The 22,936-nt window shown below is 41.8% G+C and overlaps 1 protein-coding gene across 1 annotated transcript in view; it reads left to right on the top strand.

Moving 5' to 3' along the window:
• Nucleotides 1-15,944, top strand: part of agap1 (ArfGAP with GTPase domain, ankyrin repeat and PH domain 1) — a 136,492-nt gene extending 120,548 nt beyond the window's left edge. The window contains exons 17-18 of the mRNA XM_085348223.1: nucleotides 13,772-14,027; nucleotides 14,118-15,944. Of these exons, the coding sequence (XP_085204349.1) occupies nucleotides 13,772-14,027; nucleotides 14,118-14,327 (466 nt within the window). The 3' untranslated portion in view covers nucleotides 14,328-15,944. The remainder of the gene's footprint in view (nucleotides 1-13,771; nucleotides 14,028-14,117) is intronic.
• Nucleotides 15,945-22,936: the final 6,992 nt, after the last annotated feature.

Genomic DNA, 22,936 nt, shown 5'->3' with positions numbered 1-22,936 from the left:
CGTTTACTGCAGTTTTTTGTTACTGTGTTCAGGTATGAATACCTGGAGAGAGGTAGTTTACTTGTCTGCCCTTCGTAAGTAATAGTATGAACTGATGGGCTGTACGAAGTACTTTGAACCCTAAATCAAAACTACTTTAGTCTAAGAGCTGTGAATTAGCAGAATAGGTCCAGACACCAAAGGCAGTGGAGTAAATGTGTTTAAAGAATGAGGCATCACACCTCCAACCCTGCATTTAGTGAACACCCAGCTTTGCCACCTGAACTACAGCCACCCTATTTAACATGCATGTGGGCAGAAGTGTCAGGCCTGAAATAGATGTCACCGTGTCTCCCATGAGGCCGGACTCACTCTGTATCCGTATGCATGCGTGGGATTATCTGCATACATGTGTGCTCGTGTATCCATTTGTGCAGATCGAGCCGGGCTTTGTTTCATCTGCAGCGGATAACTAGCTGATCCCGCCTACCATCATCTCTCTGTTATTATCTGCAGCCCCTGCAGATCCGAGGCGGCCCCATGGCCTGCATTTTAAACAGCACACACACACCCGTGCGCGCACACACACATACACTCGCAGAGAGGAAGCCTCCTGACAGGCAGGGCCAGTGCAAACGTTGAAAAATAATTGGCCCCTACATTCTAATTCATCTGTAAAAGGGAGGCCTTGATTAAATTAGTCCTAATAGACATTATTTTGTACATGACTGCCCCGCCGCTGTTCGTAACCGCGTCCCCCGACTCGCCTAACAAGCCCTCCAATTTACTATTGACATTAAGCCTGCTGACACGAGCCAATCACCGGACCATTCATCGTTTGTCATCGCGGCGAGGTTATGCTAATGCGGGCTAAAAGCACAAACTAAATGCACATTCTTTATGCCTGAGTCATCAGATTAACCTCGCTGTCCTCTGCCCTCCCTCCCCTGCCTTATTTTAATAATGAAGAAATAAATAACGCTCTCCACATGCGTGACTCGGTCCGTCCTCTCAGCTCGCCGGATTCTCTGGGCTCCTGCTCGCCGTAAGCCAGCGGGGGCTGGCTCCTGGAGCAGAAATGAATCTGTGCGCCGTCGGTACGAGTCCCCCTTCCTCCCCGCTCCCCCTCCTCCCTTTGGCTAATTGGCTCAGTCGGCAAATTGCTCATACAATAAAGAAAAGGGAGAAAGGGGGTGGAAAAACTCGAGGACAGAGTTCTCCTCGCGTCGGCCGGTAATGTGTTTGGATTGAATGGGTTCACTGCGAGCTGCGGCCGGCTGGTAAACATTTCAAACACTGAGCCATGACGATACACTTAAGAAAAATTGTCCTCTTTTATTTGTGATTTGTGCTAATTCACACATTGTGTTCACATCTTTTAGAAGGAAGTGATTTGTTTGTGGTTTTCACTCATGCATTTAGTGAACGCGTTTTATGCCTCAGAAATGAAAGCAAAGCACAGAAAAGAGGACTTTGTTCGGGTGAGGAAAAGGGTTGGATGTTTGTCCAAGAAGTTAAATTCTCAGGGTATTTTTAAAGAGTTTGGATTTCATAAATATCTATTAAAATACAACAGACTTGTTCAATAATAGAATGGTAGGACTTGTTTCCATCAGTATTCCCACCAACAGAACATTGAAAAGACAAATGACCAACCGTATTCCTTAGATATTAAAATCTGAAGAATATAAATTGGACACAGTTACTGTGACATCACCCACTGCAGTGGTCCCCAACCATTTTTGCGCCACGGACCGGTTTAATGTCAGACAATATTTATATGGACCGGCCTTTAAGGTGTCTCGGATAAATACAACAAAATAAAACGATACCACAGTTTTTGTCTTGGTCGTATTTTGTAAATATAAGAATAAACGCGAATTCACTGTGTAATTGTGTATTATAAAAAAGTGTATTAGCAGCGTCCTCCTGAAATGCACCAAAAACATTGAGAGTAACATCCTCCTCTCTGCCCCTTAATGCTCGCTGGTACACAGCAAAATCTCCAGTGTTAAATTAACACTGGAGAGTGTCTATATGGGTCCACACCTCTGGGTGTTAAATACAACACTGTTGAGTGTTAAATTAACACTTTTGACAGTGTTATATGTTTAAAAGTAACCTAGTCAGTTTTGAAGATTAACAATGGCTAACACTGAGCAGTGCTGATTTTCTAACACTGGAAAATAACTCAAAATGTTAGAAATATTCCAGTGTTAGAAAATCAGCACTGCTCAGTGTTAGCCATTGTTAATCTTCAAAACTGACTAGGTTACTTTTAAACATATAACACTGTCAAAAGTGTTAATTTAACACTCAACAGTGTTGTGTTTAACACTCAGAGGTGTGGACCCATATAGACACTCTCCAGTGTTAATTTAACACTGGAGATTTTGCTGTGTAGCTATGGTAACGCCTAAATATTTATTTCAAAATAAAAGACCCAGGGAAACAGAGTTAACGATAAAAACCCTGAACACCATCAATTTCATCCCGAGCCTAAAATCTCGCGGCTGGGTACCAAACCGGTCCAGACTTTAGAGGGAAAACCAGCACACCGCAGACCACGGCCTCTCTGTGTGAGGATCTAAACGTATTCTACGCTAGATTCGACGCAGCGAACACCATGAGACCGGACAGTGTGCGCACCGCGGATGACGTCAGTGCGCACACTGTGTCTGAGGAGGATGTGCGGAAGTGCTTCAGGAAGGTGAACGCGCGCAAAGCTACTGGTCCGGACGGGATTCCCGGCCGCGTCCTCAAGTCATGCGCGGCTCAGCTGGCTGGAGTGTTCACACACATCTTCAACCTTTCCCTCTCTCTGTCTGTAGTCCCAGCCTGCTTCAAAATGGCCACCATCGTCCCTGTACCCAAATCCTCCACCATCTCCTCATTGAACGACTGGCGACCTGTAGCCCTGACCCCCATCGTAAGCAAATGCTTCGAGAAGCTGGTCAGGGACTTCATCTGCTCTGCACTACCCGACTCACTGGACCCTCTACAGTTTGCATACCACCACAACAGGTCCACTGATGATGCCACAGCCCTGACACTACACACTGCCCTGTCACACCTGGAGAAGAGAGACACGTATGTGAGAATGCTGTTTGTAGATTACAGCTCAGCATTCAATACCATCGTTCCCTCGAAGCTGGACAGGAAACTGCAGGATCTAGGACTGAGCAGCTCCCTCTGCAGCTGGATCCTTAGCTTCCTGTCTGACAGACGCCAGGTGGTCAGACTGGGCAGCATCACCTCATCCCCCATCACACTGAACACTGGTGCTCCACAGGGGTGTGTACTGAGCCCTCTCCTGTACTCACTCTACACCTACGACTGCACAGCCACTAACAGCTCCAACATCATTGTGAAGTTTGCGGACGACACTACAGTGGTGGGTCTTATCACCAACGGTGATGAGACGGCTTACAGGGAGGAGGTCAGCGCCCTGACCCACTGGTGTCAAGACAACCATCTCACCCTCAACGTCGCAAAGACAAAGGAGTTGATAGTGGACTTCCGGAGGTGCAGAGAAGTACACACCCCCATCACCATCAACGGCGCTGCTGTGGAGAGAGTGAGCAGCTTCCGGTTCCTTGGAGTACATCTGGCTGAGGATCTTACGTGGTCAGTACACACAAACAAAACAGTGAAGAAGGCGCAGCAGCGCCTCTTCTTTCTCAGGAGACTGAAAAGATTCGGCATGAGCCCCTGCATCCTCAGGACCTTCTATCACTGTGCCATTGAGAGCATCCTCACTGGATGCATCACCACCTGGTATGGCAACAGCACCGCCTACAACTGCAAAGCTCTCCAGCGAGTAGTGCGGTGCTCTGAACGGATAATTGGAGGTGAGCTTCCCTCCCTCCAAGACATCTACAGGAAGCGCTGCCTGAGGAAAGCGGGGAGGATCATCAAGGACTCCAGTCACCCCAAGCCATAAACTGTTCAGACTGCTTCCATCAGGAAGGAGGTTCTGCAGCATCCGGTCCCGTACCAGCAGACTGAGAGACAGCTTCTTCCATCAGGCCATCAGACTGCTGAACACGTCATAGACACCTCAGCTTCACTACTGGAACTTCAACATTATGCACTCCACACTGTATATAAATGCCACTTGTTTTGCACATATTCAACTCTGTATATTTTATATATTTTATTATTATTATTATTATTTTTATTATTTTTATTTTTATTTTTTTTTACTATTTAATTTGTAAAATGTGTATACACACACACACACACACACACACACACACACACACACACACGTAGGAAAATATTTAGTATACACATCCAGAAATGCATACACTATTATATATTGTACATATATTTATTAGTTTCAGGTTGGCCATTCTTGTATTTTGCTCGTTTGTGTTGTTGTGTTTGCACATCTCTGTTGCTTGTGGGGCTCGCACACAAGAATTTCACTCGCATGTGCTGTGCCAGTGTGCCTGCACATGTGATGTGACAATAAAAAGTGATTTGATTTGGCCCAGGGGTTGGGGACCGCTGACCTACTGGTTTAAAGAGTCCTGTTTTAAAGCCTTCATCACACCGGATGGACTCACTTTTGGAGCCTGCCTCTAGTGGCCATTAGAGAAACTACATGTTTTGATAGTAACTTATCAATTACGTGTTTTACGAAGCTGTAGCATCAGTTTTGATTATCTGTAAACTTAATATATTTTTTCATTTGCCAATCAGAGTAACAGGACACTTAAAACAAAGGTATTTAAAGCACAAGTTGGTGTTACTTTATGAAAGAAGTTAAAATTAAGCTTTGCCTGACACATACAAACAGACCCATATCAGATGATTTCAGATACATCACCGGCCTCAGAAATGTTGCATCAGCTGAGCTGTTGCACCGTTTAAATGTCTATTAATGTTTAATATATGTATTTTTAGATCAGGCTATTGTTTTTATCTTGTACATAATGGTAATATTTGCAGTAAAACCCCTGTTTTAATCATTAGCTGCCTTTTTTTTTCCCCCCTCCGCTGCCTCCTGTGCTACAATAAAATCTCACCTTGATGTGTTTTAAATCGAGCTACTGATTAATCTGGCTCTTGGCTTTGTCCTGTCCAAACCCTGTTACTGCGTTAACCCCCCCCCCCCCCCCCCCCGCCCTTTTGTGGTCAGACAGGTCCACTCATCTGCATCCAGCTAATCTAGTAGCAAATGTTAATGGCTTTCCCGGCCACGAGGCCCAAGCCTTCAGGGTCACCACTGTCTTTGCTGAGGCCACTTCCTCTTTTGGACTGGTGACAGGAGGCCCTGAAATTCCCACAGAGGAAGCCTTTTTCAGTTTGATGTAGACAGTAAGTCAGGTTATTCCCAACAGGAGCAGTCAACATTGAATAGAGCATCCATCTGGTTACATACTGTTGTTGTGGTATAATTGTAACCTGTTTAACCCTGTTAGGGCAAAGTCAGTAATAAAAAGTGACCCTATTCTTAGTGGGGGGTTTATTTTTGGGGGAGGGGTTTAGTTTGTTTTTGTGGTATCCTGATAGCTGAGACTTGGGAGAACTATTTTAAAAGCCAATAGCAGTATGTATACCTGTTAATATGACAGTGTGCAGGCTTGTTACATCTTGATCAAAGAACCACTTATCCAAATATTATTTATTTATGAAAGAATCAAGAGGTTTAATCTTTGTTTGCAGACTTTTGATTCAGATAAAACATGTAGGCTCTTTAATTGTCAAAAATACTGAATATAAATGTATGGACAAATTCAAGGCATCTTCACATGTGATTCATGGCCATATCATCGTGATCTCGTCAGATCTTCGATGTCTCTAAACCAAATGGGCCAGACTTCAGTGCCAAAAAGGTGCTGTTATAACCCAGATATCGATTTTTTTTTTCTGGAAATTGCATTTTAAAAATTGTGAGAAGTCTGATATTTGAGGACAAGACAATTACCCTTTCACAGCTTTGAATATGCTATTAAAGGGTAAGGAGTGTCTTCTCCTTGGATTAAAGGTATCTTTGGGAAACTTTCCCAATAGGACGAGTGTTTTCTTGAGAATAATGAAATGAAGGTCATGTCAAAGTTTCGTACATGGTTCGGAAACGAGTTAACATTCCTGATTTGTTCAACAGCTACAAATTAAGCAGAACTTTATTCTTGTTGAGTCCTCCTGTTTCTGATTTATAATCTACCTCCAAGATGGTGTTGGACCGATTTGTTTCCATTGTCCAGTTGTGGTCATGACAAGCTAACGTTGATGCATTCCTGGACTACTATCATTGCAATATGCAGTGGATATTTCTTTTACACTAGAGAAGATGCCCCTGATATTTTTACCTTCCTGCTGTCTCTCTCTCCTTGGGTCTCTTCCTTTATATCTGTGGTTGCTTCTCCTTTTCCACCTCTTTTTATGAAAACTCCCCCTTTCCTCCCCCCTTCAGTATCTGTGCAGCATCACTGGAGCATTGCGTTTCACCCCAGAGATCAGCTTCCCATCGGTTTGCTCCATTTCTCCTCCACCTCTTCTCCCACTCTTTCTCTCCTCATTTGCATCATCTCTGTCTCTCCTGTCCGAATTAACCCCTCCATATCTGTCTAATACAGTCTCATGGCTGACTTCAGCCCAACTCACCCCTCCCTCCCCACACAGAGACCTTTCTCACCCCACCACCCTCCCTTTAATTATCTGTGCCTATCCAAGGGCAGCTAACGACCAGCTAGAAAGGCTAATTGATTTCAGCCTCTTCTCTTCTTCTTTCGTCTCATCTTCTCTTTTCTGCTGTAAGATAAAACAAAGCACGCATGTTTTCTGCATGGATTTAAAGCAGAATTAGTGGCTCATTTTGCTCCTCACCTTGTTAGAAGCCCCTCCATTTGACGGTGATTTATCTTAAATGTACATTAGGTCAGGCAGCTAGCTGATGCTCTTATCCACGCTCTCTATCTATCTATTAATCTATTAATTAGAGGGCTAATTAGGCTAGAAGAGAAGCCACTGACACCATGTCACTCTTAACCCCCGAATCCTACCGCTCATTACCACACACACACACACACACACACACACACACACACACACACACACACACACTCTGTAATTAATGACGGGCTTTAACAGCAGTGTGGTGGCTCATACATCTCAGCTTCTCTCTGCAGGCTGAGCTGAGCTGGAGAATACTCTTTTTATCTGCATTTAACTTTTCTTTATTTTTACTTCATGCATGAAAAACTCAGACAGGACATTACCAAATCTGTTAGATATATGTTTAACCCCCTACTGGGTTGGACTCTTTGTGCTTTACAGCAATGTAGAGATTCACAAAGATGCTGGAAACACAGGTTTTGGTCCACATTGACATGATAGCGTAACACAGCTGCTGCTGATCGGCTGCACATCCATGATGAGAATCCTCCGATCCACCACATCCTAAATGGTTAGCTAGTGTTTTTCCAATCTGTTTTTAAATTTTAACCTCAATCTTTTTGTTTAGCTGACAAAGGTGGCACCCAGGTGTGGTCTTCTACTTCTGTACTCCACCCACTTCAGGGTGTGACATGCTCTGCTTTCAGAGATGCGCTCGGTGGTTATTTGAGTTACTCAAAGTTTGAGTTATTCTCAGACTTCTCTCAGAGAAACGCTGCTCACTGGGTATTTTCTCGTTTTCAGATCATTCTCTGTGAGCCCTAGAAGTGGTTGTGTGATAAAATCCTGGTAGTTCAGCAGTTTATTAAATGTTTGGACCAACAACCAGGTGGAACCAGGAGTGTTCAAGGTGGAAATAATATCTTTTTCTCATTCTGATGCCCTGTTTGAACATCATGTCCCCTCGACCATATCTACCTGAATACATTGAGTTGCTCCTGTGTGATTGTCTGATTTAGATATTTGCTTTAAAAGCAACTGATGAACAGGTGTATCGAACCAAGTGGCTGGTGAGTGAGTCCTGAAACACTGAGTGGCATATTTTAGTCATCTGGCATCCAGACAGTGTATTTGCAGAGGGGAGGCCTCAGTGAAGCCAGAACAATAGAACAGTGAAAGAAAAGATAGCAAACAGCGACAGTTTAGCCCTCACTGTGTTTGTGGTGATTTTCTTGCTGGTAGAATTTGAGACAGATTAGAAAGGAGTATTGACTTTGAGTATCAAAGTTTTTTGTTGTTGTTTTTTTTTTTTTAAGTTGAAATGGCCACATTTCTGGTTTTGTGAGGTTCTAAATAAAATTAGTCATCAGATTAATTTTCCACTTGTTATACCTGACAAATATAAATATAAAAAAGGATAAGATACATTTTATTTATCCTAAAACTTGAGAAATTATTGTTGAGTTACTAAGTAGAAGTCTTTGCTCTTGCTTCCATCAAACTGTATTCAAAGTGTTCATTTCTGCTGTTGAGGATCCATCGGGCTCTTTCTGGTGTCAGGTCTCTTCAGGTTTTGTTTGGTGGTAATTATGGTAATTAGCCTGGTGTGATTATCGGGGTGTGTGTGCTGGTATTCAGCTCTCTGTCAATGCTGTGTTGTGGGGTCGTGGGCAGATGACCCTCTTAAACACACACACACAGAGCGGTGGGGGAGCAGCTGGTGGGACGTCCAACGGTGGTCGGTCACTCGGCCGGGCCTCTGGCTTTAGCCGGGCAGGAAACTCGGTGTGTATGTAAACACAGCGGAACAAAGCGGCCGCTCAGGGGTAACATTGACACACACACTGGATACACGCACACACACAATGAGAGGTCTCCAGAGCTCAAACAACAGACAGGAAATCGGAGAAGCACAGTGGGCCCAGTGTGGCGCCCTGAGTGACCCCCAAACAAAATCACACTATGCCCCACTGTCTCCAACAGAGACCGAGACCCAACACCACAACACAGCCGCTGATGGAGCTGTCAATCAACAGGTCCACTCAGCTAATGTTTCAACAGGGTGCAGCAGCTACACTAAGACACAAAGCCTCTTGAAAAGTTTATTATCATCCGTATAACTTCAGATTTTCAGTTTCCATCAAGAAAGTTGACTCTGCTGTTTTATTCTTCTGTTTTTCACTGCTAGCATCAAGACAATCCAAAACACTAACTTAAAGGGTTTTATTTAAATAATGTAATTGTGATTGTCATGTTTAGCCAAAGGGATTCTTTCATTTTTATCCTCTATCAGAACAAACCGGAGTATGACCAATATCTAACTATGTTTAACGTCAGCAGAACATTGGATTTATAAAGTTTGTTTGGATTTTGGAATTAAAACTGATGCCAAATACTCAGGAAGATAACATTACACACTTCCTGCTTGATTTTGATTTGGAGAAGGTGGTATGAACAAAAAGACAGCAGGAGGTGACAGAGTTGAAGGTGCTAACATTGTCATTGTTAGTAACCAGGATGGACAGGGTTAGAAACGAGTACATCGGAGGGACAGCTCAGGTTAGAGAGGTGAGGCTGAATTGGTTTGTACATGTGCAGAGGAGGGAGGGTGGATAATTGAAACTGGCAGGCCAGAGGAAAACAGGAAGACCTCAGAGAAGATTCATGGATGTTGTTAAAGTGGGTGAGATGGAGGCAGATGATCCGCTGTAGTGAAGCCAAAAGTCAAAGGAGTTAATGTTACCAAGTCACAATGAATTTTTTTAACTCGAGGGTCAAGACATCATACCTCACTGGTCACATTTCAATAGTAGTAGTAGGAAAAAAAGGTTTATTTTACTCCACAGTACTACCTAAAGTACAACTCAGTGCCTGTTTTTCTGCACTTTAAAACTGTGCTGACAGACAGAGCCTCTTCTATTCTGTGTTGTGCGCTATTATTTAGCAAGTCACAAATGCACAACAACTCCAGTTTACACTCGCTGGATTGCAAATCAGGTCTGGTGTGACTTCTGCAACTTTCCAATTTGGAAATTCAACTTGATGGAGCGTTCTCACTGAAAATTCCAGCTTTTAAACTTGTATCTGGTGTTTGTAGCTTTGTACTGAAAATCTTAGTTGTGAGAAGATTTGAAAACCTCGTGAAAAAAACCTGCAGATTCTATTAGAACAGGACATCTGAGGTGAATAAAGTCTGGGATAAATTTAGATGCTACGGCTTTTATTAAGAACAAATTAGCAGACCAAACCACAGACCAGTGATGCCATGCCCAAAGCCATAATAAAAATTAAAGTAGCATTACAGCAATGAAACGGTGAAAACATGAACCACACAAAGGGACAGCCCACATGAGATCCTGTGAAAACAGCATAAACTGAAGGTCAGAGTCGTGTTCCTACTAATCGTCCGACATGAGCTCATTCAGGAGCTCGAGTTTGTGTGAACGGAGCAGTGAGGACAGTAGAAACAGTAGATGCATGAAGGCTTGTTTCCTCTGGCTGGTGCAGTTTTTATCATTTAATTTAACTGACTGACACACACAAACACACATTATAACCCCTCTGGGCTCTGCTTGACATACTTGCAGTGTGTGTGTGTGTGTGTGTGTGTGTGTGTGTGTGTGTGTGTGTGTGTGTTTTCCTGTCACAAGCGATCTCACCGGGACTCATGTTTAATTATCTACCCAGCATGCCTTGGTGCAGGGGCACAGCTCTTTGTCTAATGGGATGTGAAAAGAGACACACACACACACAGATTAACACACAAAATATGAGCACGTACATTCAGACACATGTTAACACATAGTGTCACACACGCACACACACACACACGCTCTGTGTGGTTAATTAGTGCAATTAGCCTCTCCACTGTCCAGAGCTGTGTGTTTTCAAGACTCGTTAGCTTGTGATGAAGGAGAGTCACTGTTTACTGCGACACACACACACACCAAACACGCAGCCAAACAAACAACTACACATATGCTAAACAATAACCAAAACAAAACGACTCGTACAAAAAATAAGAAGTCAATAAACTCACACGCTAAAAACTCTCCAACCAAAACACAAACGAACAGGAAGAATAAAATGCAAAATCAAATGTGCAGTAAACAAACCACAGAACAGAAGCTCAACAAATAACCAAACTCATATAAACATACTGTGAACAAACTACTAAACACTCCATAAACAAATACCCGCACACACTGTCAATAACCCAGCAAACAAAACCTCAATAACCACTCAAACATACAGTAAACAAATTCCAAATACATAAATAAATAAACCACCAAACAAATTGAAGAACCAAAAGAATGCTAAAGAAAAAACAAAAAAAACAAATAGGGAAAGATACAATTCAATTCTTATTTATATAGTGCTAAAATCACACCAGCAGTTGCTTCAAGGTGTTTCATACTGTAAAGTAAGGAGCCTACAACAATGCAGAGAAAACCCCAACAATCAGATGACCTTATTAGCAAAAATATGGTGACAGTGGGAAGAATATCTCCCTTTTGACAGAAAGAAAATCAACAGCAGTACCAAAATAAACATCGATTCTAAAAGTTCAAGCTTCTACCGAGCAACCAACTATATTCAGAACCAAAACAAACACAGTAAACACATCCAGATCTGTGTGCCTGAGGTGACCACATTCTGTCTTTGATATCAGGCACCTAATTTGGCACCACTGACAAGAGTGGGCTTTCTACCCCAACACCTCACTGGGTTGTCAAACCTGTTTTGGTTCTCAGGGGGTGCTAAGACAGAACTGAAGCTCTGTTGGTGAAAAAACAGGTACAGGTTATCTAAAAAAGCAGTGATGCTGGTATTTCAAGGCAGGACAGTGATATATATAATGTGTTTGAATGTAAATGACATGTCATTTCAGGACATGTTAAGGACACCATTGGGTCAAAATACTGGTGAAGACCTTCTTTAAATATGATGGCAATAATACAAAATCTGCCATGCTTCTTCTTGAAGCCAGTCAGAAAAGAACAGTTTGTCTCTTTGAGCACCTAGGGTTGAGCCCTCTTCTTCTCTGACTTACATCGGCTCTCTGCAGCCCCTTAGCAACTCCGGTGGCGGGGGAAGGCATGCGTTTCTTGGGTCCAGTGGCCTCACATTTCCTCCCTGTCCTCTGGAGGACAGAAGGCCAGAGCCCTGCTGAGCACACACACCAACAAACATAGGCAGACACACACACCCAGCGACACCTCCAGGCTTTGTCCGGGGGCTGTCGGCCGTAGTCTGGAGCCCAGCCTCCCTACTCTCTCTCTGGGCTGGGGCAGGAAGGGAAAGCCCCCGGGACATTCCGTGATGCTAGCCGTCGCCACCACACCCCTGCACACACACTCACACTGGTATCCAGGAAGAGAGTTAATGAGATTCTGCAGGTTCCCACACTGACTGAAAACTTCTTTTTTAAACTTTTAACACTCACTGTTCCCACAGTTTGTCTCCCATCAAGCCTCCCAGCATCCCCACTTTACTCCACACACTACGCCAAATTTCATAATCACACAGATTCTTCTATCGGGAGACGATGGGTTGAGTCAGAGTTTAACAGGTGACTTAAGTGTAGAAAGTGCCGTAATCACAGTTAAGATCCAAGAACTGTTGTGTGTCCAAGGGTAAAGAATGGAAAAGCAAAAAAAAACAGCTTTATTTGCATGATTGTGTGCAGAAATGGTGATTTGTAAGAGATCAACAAGAGGTCTGCAGTAATTTTACATTGACTCAAGTAGAAGGGGCACTGAAATTGTGATTCTATTTTCTAATCTGTGATGTTTTGAAGTGAAAGACCTAAAGCAGCAAGAGTTCCTGCTCAAAAAGCAGGTACATAGAGGCCAAAGTGACAGATGAGTTGGGTTAAATCAGCGTAAAGTATTCCTTTATATACTCTGTCATTTTAACTTGGTTGGTTGCTTGAGGGTTGAACCTTGAACTTGTTAGAGTGCCTTTGAACGTGTAAGCATTGGATGACTGTCCATGTATAAAGAGATTTGTTTGAGGCCCATAGCATGTAGCTGACAGCTGATCACTCGTAGACACTCTGGTTGCATATTTTGTGCCCCATCATCTATCAATAAAGCAACATCCTTCACTCATGCTGGCATTCACATCAGTCCTTTACCTTGCTGACTAAAGACTTCTCAGTTACAAGTTGGTAGTCGATGAGCGTGCAAACCCAAACTGAACCACAGAAAGTCGAGGCTTCACTATGTTACTATGGTTGTGGTTCAGTTCACTGTTGATATTGAAAACTACCTAAACAAACGATAATCTAAAGGAATCCAATCGAATCTAAAGAACAGTCAAGCCAAATTTAGATGAACGATTATTTGGGTGCCAGTAAAAAATGAGTGAGGCAGTAAGAAGAGTTTTTAACCTCTACTCTTTCTCCATTTCCTGCAACCTCCCATCTCACCCCTGAAGGATGTGTTGTTACTGGGTGAGAATAGAGTAGAGGGGCAAGGGAGGAGGGGGGACAGCTCAATATCTCTCCCCTAGGGCTGTTCGGCCCCCACACACTCCCTCCTCTCTGTCCTCTCTCTGGACTAATCCCAGCAGGCTGAATGAGCTGCTGTTTACACGGAGGGATTAGAGCAGAGATTAGAGCGATCAGAGTTGTGGATTAGACAGATCAGCAGTTAATGATACTCGATCGGCGAACAATGCGTCCACGTCCTTTGGCCTTTCACCACGTCTGTCCCTCTGCCTCTCGCTGTGTCTTATTTTACACTCAAAGGAAGAGTTTAAGGGCATTTAAGGGCAAAAAACGCTTGTTTAGTTGTTGTATTAAAGCTAAATTTACGTCCAAATCAAAAGCAAAAAAGTCTGTTTACAGCTTCATGTTTCGGGCAGCAATATGACACTTCATGCTACAGCCATTAGATAGCTGTCAGTTCTTAAAGGTGTCTGTTTCTCTTTTCTCCATCAGGGAGGAGCGTGAGCGCTGGATCCGGGCAAAGTACGAGCAGCGTCTCTTTCTGGCGTCGCTGCCCTGCACTGATCTCCCACTGGGCCAGCAGCTGCTGAGGGCAACCGCCGAGGAGGATCTACGTGCAGTCGTGCTCCTGCTTGCTCACGGGTCCCGACAGCAGGTCAACGAGACCTGCGGAGAAGGAGATGGACGCAGCGCGCTGCACCTGGCCAGCCACAAGGGCAACGTGGTCATCACGCAGCTCCTTATCTGGGTAAGAAAAAACAGTGCTGGTATTCCAGTAATTCTGGGCTTTAGAGGCAGGAGATGATTGATGACTATCCCTCTCTGATTCTTTCTGCAGTACGGTGTGGACTTGATGGCAAGGGACGCCCATGGCAACAGTGCAATGGCATATGCTCGCCAGGCCAGCTGTCAGGAGTGTGTGGACACGCTGGCTCAGTATGGCTGCCCAGATGAACGCAACCCCCTAATGGCCACACCCAACCTTTCACGCCGCAACACCAATCGTAACAACAGCTGCAGCAGCGCCGGCAGTGCCGCGCTCATATGACCAGACAGTTTCCTGTGATGACTCTGAGAAAAATAAACAAACTTCGATTTGGGAGTATCCTGAACGTTTTATTTTGGGAACCACTACTTTAGCTTTGCCCACTTCACCTGACAACCACCAGTAAACTGATCACAGGTCAGTGGTGACGCTGCGGCCAGGCGTCTGTTTGGGAGAAGAAGTCTAAAGCATGTTGGGAAACATAGCCCACGATCATCAAAGCATTTTGGGAAATGGTCACACGACTTGTGCAGGTCAATGAGTTATATTGTACCTCGTCACACAGCCTCAGATTTCACACTACAAAGGCCAGTTCCCGCTCAGACTCAACAACAAACTGAACTCAAAGCATATCATCTTCTGTCCACAACCTGAAACTGTGAGATCAAATCAATGAGAAGGAAACTCAAGTCTTCGTATCTTCTTTGAGGCAGCCACCCTTCAACATCATCTTCACTGCAAATCTCTCGAGGATTCTTTACGACCTCTTCACCTTCTTTCAGCTGTCATTTTTTTAAATTTTCTGCAAACCAACCGGCTTTACACATTTTTGTTCTTTTTTTTTAATGTGAAAAAAATCTTGATGTTAAAAAAAAATATCAGCTTAGAGGTAAAACATAAGTGTGATAGATCGCATGTCCTAGACACTTTTTCTACTTTAATTTAAGGCATTTTTCTCGACTGTGTATATTGTATCTCGATGTGCATTGCTGGACCAATGGTAAAAAAATGCTAACAGGGGAAGGGTTTTTGTTTTTCCTTTTTTTTAAGCTATCGGGTGTATAAAGTCATTAAGTGTACAGAAGCTCTTGCCAGGCTCAGGGACTGGGGACTGTCGATCGTCAGCGCTCATTGTCTTTTTTCCCAGCGAGTTCTTTAGATGAAACAACCTGTTTTCACTTCACTTACTTCTGACTACATTCAGCACTCAAGTTGCTCAAAATTGCTGGCTTCACTTAATTGGTTGGATGCCTAAGGCATCGAACCAAGAGATCGATTGGTGGCCCTCTGGCAGCCACTGGTCACTGGTTGGCAACTGGTCGCTAGAGGTTGCTGGCAGTCACTAGGTGGTTGCAAAGAGGTGTACAGTACTGTACTGAAAACCTTCTTGCAATTGCTTGGAAGACGCTCCTTGTCTGCAAACACTGACCAATTACTTGCCCAAGCGATAGTAAAACTGCAAAGGGTGCGACAAAAGCTGGAAATGGGGACCATTCGGCTTCAACGTAAAAGTTGCACTTTTTGAAACATGTTCGTTGCATTATTCATTAATCACCATAAGAGCAAAGTGGTCGATCGAGCGGTTGAACATTTTTCTGTATGTTGCCGATAGTTTGTGGCATAAGTTGGTTTATAAATTTGGTTTGCCATCCACATCCTGGCTCAGCTGGGAATTAACCTGCTGATGAGCATCTATATGTAGGATTTCAAACCTTTTCTTATGCTGAAGGTTTTATCGTCTGAACTGAGTGAACTGTAAGCATCTTAAACCCAAACCTGGTTTACATCCTGATGAAAAAGCATTTAATCTGAACTCTGTCCCTGAAGTTAATTTTATTAATGGAAAAAAATGGAAAAGATACAGAAGCAGCTGTCGGAGCAAAAAAGGGAAATTATTGTCTTCAGGTGTTTTTGTTTTGGTTTTTTTGGGGGGGGGGGGGGGTTTAATGTTTGCTATCTATCCAGACACAATGATGGGGAGACGGTTGGTGGCCCCTGCCATCACCGCCACTTTTTTATCTATCCCGTCCAATCAGGCAGTCTCCCTGATCTGCTCAGCGAATCACTAAGAAGGGCTTCTTTTTCTTCTTCTCTGGTCTGAAAACGTCTTTGTTGTAAATAATCCTCCTCTCTTTCTCTGTCGCTTTCTCTCTTTCATTCGAAGCATCATGTAAATTAGAGAACACAGTAAGTACTTAGAGTATGTGAGGTTGCAGAGTGGAAGTGGTTTATTCTAATGTGTTATGGTATGGTTTTGGCTCTGTGCTGAACCATGAAGAAACCAGGAAGAAAAACTTTTGCAGGTGTCTAAACCTGTGGTTCCCAACATGAGAATCTTTACAGACTAAAGGGTCAACGGACGGTTTACAGCAAAGGAAATCAGAAAATACAGATCCAAGTTGCTTTTTTAATGAGAAAGAACAAACCCAAAGGGAAGCTTATAAAACGTCTACATCTTCTCAAATTTAGGTCTACCCTGACTTTAACAAATGTGGTAAAAATTAAGTTAAGACGCAGTATAAAAGTGTTGAGTTTACTTTTGGGGGCATTTGGGGCCACAATAGCACTAGATGTGGTTGAGTTTGAGTCAGGCTCAAATCTGATTATTTAATGAGCACATGGACAAAGTCAAGCTGGACAGTGGACAGCATACATTAAGACTACCCTGAATGTTTATGGATGTGTTTACATTTGTCCAATTGGTCTGCATGGCCATTAACTGTTAGACAAGATGAAGTTTACTTCATACTAGCCCTTATATTTTAAAATCACCATGAGCTAGAAATGTTGGGAACCACTGGCACAAAGGTCCATTTGGATTAAATGATAGGGTTGCAGGTTGATTTCAGGCGTTTTAAAAACACCTTTCTTAATCCTGGTGATATAGATTTTTCCGTTGGTTGTTGAAATGTGTAGAATGAAGGCCTTCAGGTGAAGATAGTTGGGGAACTAGTTTCCCAAACTCAACATTTATGTGATGATTCAGACAGTATGCTGCTCCTCAGCTCAGATCTTCAACTTTCTCCTGTTTCGCCCTCTAATGTAAATGTTGCTGCAGCGGTTGAGTAGCAGCTCTCAACCCGACTGTGTATTCAAGCAATATTCATAAAAACCTTCACGCTCACATCCTAACTTTGTATGCTAACATCGCTTTAATATTCACATGAAAACACAAAAACACACTGTAGAAATGGAAGAAGGATCAAAAAGCAAGAAACAAATGTTTTTCTATCAACATGAACACATTTGTCCTCCTTTTGCCTTTTTTGTTTTTGCACGCCTGCCTTGATGTTCCTAATTTTTGTTGTTGCTATATGTGTCACGCTCCATTTTCCTTACCAGTCATCTTCAAGACGCCGTTCTATTTCCTGTAAATGACAAACCAAGACTATTATTTTTATTGGATGATTTTAGTTTGTTTTCATATCTGACCCATCCCACAGCTGTCCAGAAACAGGACAGGGAAAAAAGACGTCCATTTATTTATGACAGAAATGCACTAATTTACTGCTTTATTTCATCTATCTTAAACACAACTCTTCTACCATCTTCCTTTATGTTCTGTCAGTAACTGACATTGGCTTTTTCTAAGCGGTGGCGGCTTCAGGTTGTTTTCTTTAGAATAAAATTGTATTTATTTTATTTTAAAATCGTGTGAGCAGAAAAATTTGAATTGTAATTAATAATAATGCTAACTGTAGATAGTAGTAAACAAACTAACAAGAGCATTGCGCTAGAGTTTCCGTTTACAAGCGCTTGTTAATGCAACTAGAGATCAGTTAGCTGGTGATAGCTAATAGAGAGGAGGTGAACATTAGTTGTCACTTTGCTGCAGATTTATGCTCATTCAGGTTTGAGACTCAAAGCTAAAATCGAAAAATTGCTGAGTCATCTGTCACCTAAGCTAACACCTAGCAGTGAGCAAGCCAGCATTGTTTTAGGTTAACAGTGCATTTCCCCTTTTAAATATTAATCAAATAAATAGTGAAATAGGAATAGAGAATCGAAACATCGAGGCTCATAAGCTGTAGATATGTTAACTGAACTAAGCTAAGTGAGGGGAAGAGGGGCATAAGCTAAACTTCCCACCATAAAAATGCAAACTGTGACAAACATTGTTTTAAAAAAGATTTTCCCAGCTTCCAAGTAAACAATCTAAGTCAGTCATCTGCTTTCCATTAGAAGTTTAGCAGAACATGAAAACAATATGTGGATAATAGAAACATGGTGTGAAGAGCAGCTAGCTAAACTCTGCTAGCAGAGCATATGGGGTGCTGTATCTCCTTGAGTATGAAGACTTGACTCTTCACAGATGTTTCTGTTGTTCCGTTCACATTTTCTTAGTCTCATAATTGAGGAGAAAACATAGAAAATATCTGTTTTTGTGTATATTTTGAAGCTAAAACATGCTGTGAAGCTCCAGCTAGCGGTCAGTTAGCTCAGTGGCCAGTAGCATGGCGCAATATGTTTCCTAGCCTAGGATCTTTCGGCTGAAGCCGCCTGCGTGTAGATAAATTATGTCATGGTAACTGCGTTAATATGTCTGCACTGCTCTCGCCACCGCCAACACTTGTACATAGACATCAACAGAACGAAGAAATAATATGGTCAATGTCTAGTTGTGTTACCTCATGTAGCCTCCTTAACCCCACCCAACTGGGCTGTCCACTACATTATTTATAAATGCACCCCTCGAGGAAGACTCGGCCCCCTTAAACCTACATTTTTGTATAATTTTCTCCATCCACTTTTTATTATTGTTGTTCTGATTTATCATCCAGACACATTATTGTTCTTATTGTCACTGTTAATCTAATAATTATTATTATTGTTGTTGATGTTGTTGTTATTATTGTTATTGAATTTTTGTTTGATGTACAGTACCGTTGTATGAAAATTCTACCTAATACAGAGTCTTCTACTGTAATGTGTCTCTTTTCAATAAAGACAAGAATAATGCTTCTTATTATAACTTGAAGTGTGTGTGTGGTCAGTGTTTTTGAAGTGGATTTCTTCAATATTTAGGCATGTATTTCATATTTTCTTTCATTTCCTGGTCACACCTGTGGGAATTTTACTTTGGTTTATATTAGTTTTCTCTATTTGTGGTGTAGGAGGTGGCGAACGAGTATTACCATAATGTAAAAGTATACATAAAACCACATAAACCACTCTGATGTGGTACTTTACAAAGTTCATTAGTTCTGGTTAGCCCACAAATCATTAAAATGATGAAACAAGTCAAAGTTTAAGAATGGTTGAGATTTTGCCCCGCAACCATCTCTGAGGTTTGCAGAGAATGGGCCAAAAGAGTGAGGGTTAGGGTTAGTCTAGTAAGTGGCAGTTCTTTGGGAGAAAATATCTTTTCCCAGGTCAGAGGAGAATGGCCAGACTTCTTTGAAGGCAACAGCAACTAAAATCATCACTCATTGCAACCACAGTATGTAGACAAGCATCACTGACCACACAACATGTAGAAGCAGCAGAAGACCAAAGCAGCTCACAATTCACACATGCTCACCAAAACTTGACAATAGAAGATAAAAATAAATGTTACCTGGTCTGATGAGCCTCAGTTTCTGCTGTGACATTTAGATGGAAGGGTCAGAATGCGGTGTTAGATTTACACCAAAATGAGGTTTTACTTCTCACCACTAAAGCAGAAATTTTTCAGTTGTTGGATATGTATCTACTAGATTTTTAGCATCTTTCGTCCATTGTTATGGTATCTTCATCAGCAGGTGACACTCAAGCAAAGTCTCTTTTTGTTTATTTTTTACTCAAAATTATTATTATTATTCTATAAGAAACCTGACAATTTTTGAATTATTTAAATTTAAAATTAGGGATTTTTTTAACTGGAGTTTGAGAGACTCAATCATGTTAAAAGTTTTAGCTTCGAAAAGCTAAAGTTAACATTTTCCAGAGTGTTAAAGATTCAGAAATCAATATATTTGTTGTTTTGTCATTATTAGAAACTCACTTGTTTGTTTTCGGTTATTGTGGGATGGAAATCTAAAATGAGAGAAGGGATGGGGTTGTTTTTTAGGTCCTAAAAAGTTTTTATTACATCAAACTCAAACAAGTTATTGCTTGATGAAAATTTAAAATTAGGGATTTTTTCAGTGGGAGTTTTGAATGAGAGAATCTGTCAGCTTTTCCAAGGGCTTCTGGGAATCGTTTAATTACAGGAGTCTCAGTGATCTCCCTGTGGTGACCACCACAGAAGAAGAAGAAGGAGAAGATGCGTTTTGGCCTCCTTGACGTCAGAATTAATCAGCAGGAGCTGAGCTGCAGCCGGGCGAGTTGGTGTTAATTCAGGGAGGCGGGGGTAGCGGGGCTGAGGCTGATCCCCCGGGTCTCATTTATCAGTCGCCTGCGACGGCTCGAGTTGATTACAATTTGCAAAAAAAGAAAAAAAGTCATTAGAGTCGCAGGCAGCGCTGACTGTTCACACTATGCAGGGTCCAGTCCGGATTTAGGTTTCTGTCGCCTTACTCTGAGCTCACATCTGGTTTTTATTGACACTTAGAGTCACATTAATTCAGAATTCCTCATCCACAGCTCTGACATCACGACAATCATCACAATTACGCAACGGGTGAAGACAGAGCCTTTACTTCCTCGCTTATAACCAGGGTCCATGTAGAAACTGTAGAATTTAAGCGGGAAGCTAACGTTAGAGCAGAAAGAAACTAGATTTAAAGATGCAGTCATTCATTTAGATTTGGCCAAATTGCTAATTGTGGGTGAGATGATGGATTTGACTCAGGCTGCTGCACATGAGAACATTTTTTCTTGTATAGAGTGTGACGGTGCCAGTATTTTGAGGAGTAAAAGTATCGGAAATGTACCTTTAAATTTCCCGCATTTCTGTATAAAAACAGACTAAGTAAACGTTAAATTACTGTAATTTTACAAGTGAAAACAACCCGAAGAACATTTGTTATTTTCTTCATTAAGAGTCTGAAATGTGCAATAAATTTTCATTTTATCAATATAATACCTGAAAAGGCTTCAACATCAAAAAACATCACGGGCAACTGTATCCACATGTTTCCTTTTCTTCAAGCCACTCTGAAAAGGGGAATATTTTAAGGGTGAGATTATTTTTTTAATGTGATAATAGGCCTAAACAGCGCATGCGTCAGTGCGCACAGGCGCATCTACATCCAAACTGACTCCTGGGTTTCACTCTGAGGATTTAATTTTGTTTCAGGTAAACTTCAGAGCCAATCAGGACGCAGTTTCTGATATCAGGCGAGAACGTGAGGCCTCATGCCGCCCCCCACCTCAACCACCATCGCCGCCATGCAGGCACGTGCAGCTGGTGGGATGACGTCACGTTCAGGTGAATTTCTCCTCTTCCTTTTTTTGTTTAGCCGCTGATGTTTTAGGATAATGCTCTCGGTGGAGACGCCATGGCGCGCTCCCGTTTGCCTGAAACTTTGTTAATATGCTACGAGAATGCGCAATTCAGTCCGCGCAACAGGCTGAATACACATCAAAGTTTAACGACATTGTAATACTGTTTTCATTTTTTTAACAATTAAAATTTAAAGTGCACTCAAACTGCAGTTTAAAGCAAATTATAAATAAATATAATAAAACGTTTTAGAATTTAATCTTTAACCTAGTTTTTCTGACTCATTTCAGCTTTGTTGCGTTTCCTTCATGTCTGAAATCAGCTTTAAGGCCTTCAGAATAAAAAATAATAATAATCTAGACATTTATTTTGTAAAAAAAAAATACAAACTTCCGGCCTAGCTGTCATTGATGATGTTGGTAAAAAAAAAATGCCCGTGTTTTTTATTTATTTAGTTTAACTAAAGTGGCAGGAAGATGAAGATGATTTCCGGGCATGAATGGAGACACTGCAGCTGTTCAACATCTGATCATCTTTTAATTCACACTTTAATTCATCTTTTTTTTGTTTCTCGTCACAAGTTTTGTGTAAATAAATTAGCAGCTTCATTCAATCCAAACAAAACACACGACTCCTCTGCTTGGTCCCGGAAGTATGTACATGTGGGGGTAGGAGGGGAGAGGGTGTGGGTTGATCAACATGTTGCCGAAACAACCCGTCAGTCTGAGTCTTCCTCCTCCTGCCGCAATTTTCTCTCTGTCTCTTTTTTTGTTTTTGGTGCCGCTCAGTCACGCGCTCAGGCTTCAGGTGTTCTTTTATTTATTTATTTTTTAACTTCCTGCAGAGAAGAAGAAGTCCGGAGTCAGCCTCTGCAGTCAGTCGGGTTCCTAGTTTGTGGAGATGTCCACAGTGTTTTATGATCAAACCAACTCCGTTCAGAAAAAGCGGAATTTTCTTGCATCGGTGCCGCAGTTTGAAAAAGAAAAAAAAAGAGAGAAAAGAATCGCACCTCTTTAAACAGTGATGAATAATAATTATTTTCAGATTTTACTTTTTATTTTTTCTGATTTCTCAATTCAATGATGTAAAATTATTTTATAAAAATCAAATGAAATGTAATAAAGATAATTATTATCGCAAAGATATCCCGAAAGTAATAGCGCTGCAGTGAGAAGATTTTTAAAGATTTTACTTCATGAAAAATAATCACATGATTATTTTGAATTATCCTCCTTTATGTTTGAATTTGTCACATTTTCAGATCAGTTTCATTCACTTCATTTGATATTTTTTCTTTTCTCTAAGCTTCGATGAAAGAAATCTGTTAAAATAGAAACTATAAAAAATAATAAACCCATCACATTAAACTCATTCACGTTTCTTTCTTTTCTTTCTTTCCTTTTTTTAATGAGTTCTGCGATTTTTGAAAATCTTGAATCCGATATTTTCACAATAAAACAACCCCTCCCCCCTTAAACGCGGCTCGCGGCCTCTCAGTCCGGCCTCGGTCCTCCCGCTTCTTCTT

The sequence above is a fragment of the Diplotaxodon limnothrissa genome, linkage group LG23, assembly GCF_057381915.1.
Source record: "Diplotaxodon limnothrissa isolate DT_005_m linkage group LG23, D_limnothrissa_male_GT1.1, whole genome shotgun sequence".
Taxonomy (NCBI): Eukaryota; Metazoa; Chordata; class Actinopteri; order Cichliformes; family Cichlidae; genus Diplotaxodon; species Diplotaxodon limnothrissa.
Note: the sequence above shows the minus strand (reverse complement) of the source record. Positions and strands in the feature narration are given on the sequence as shown.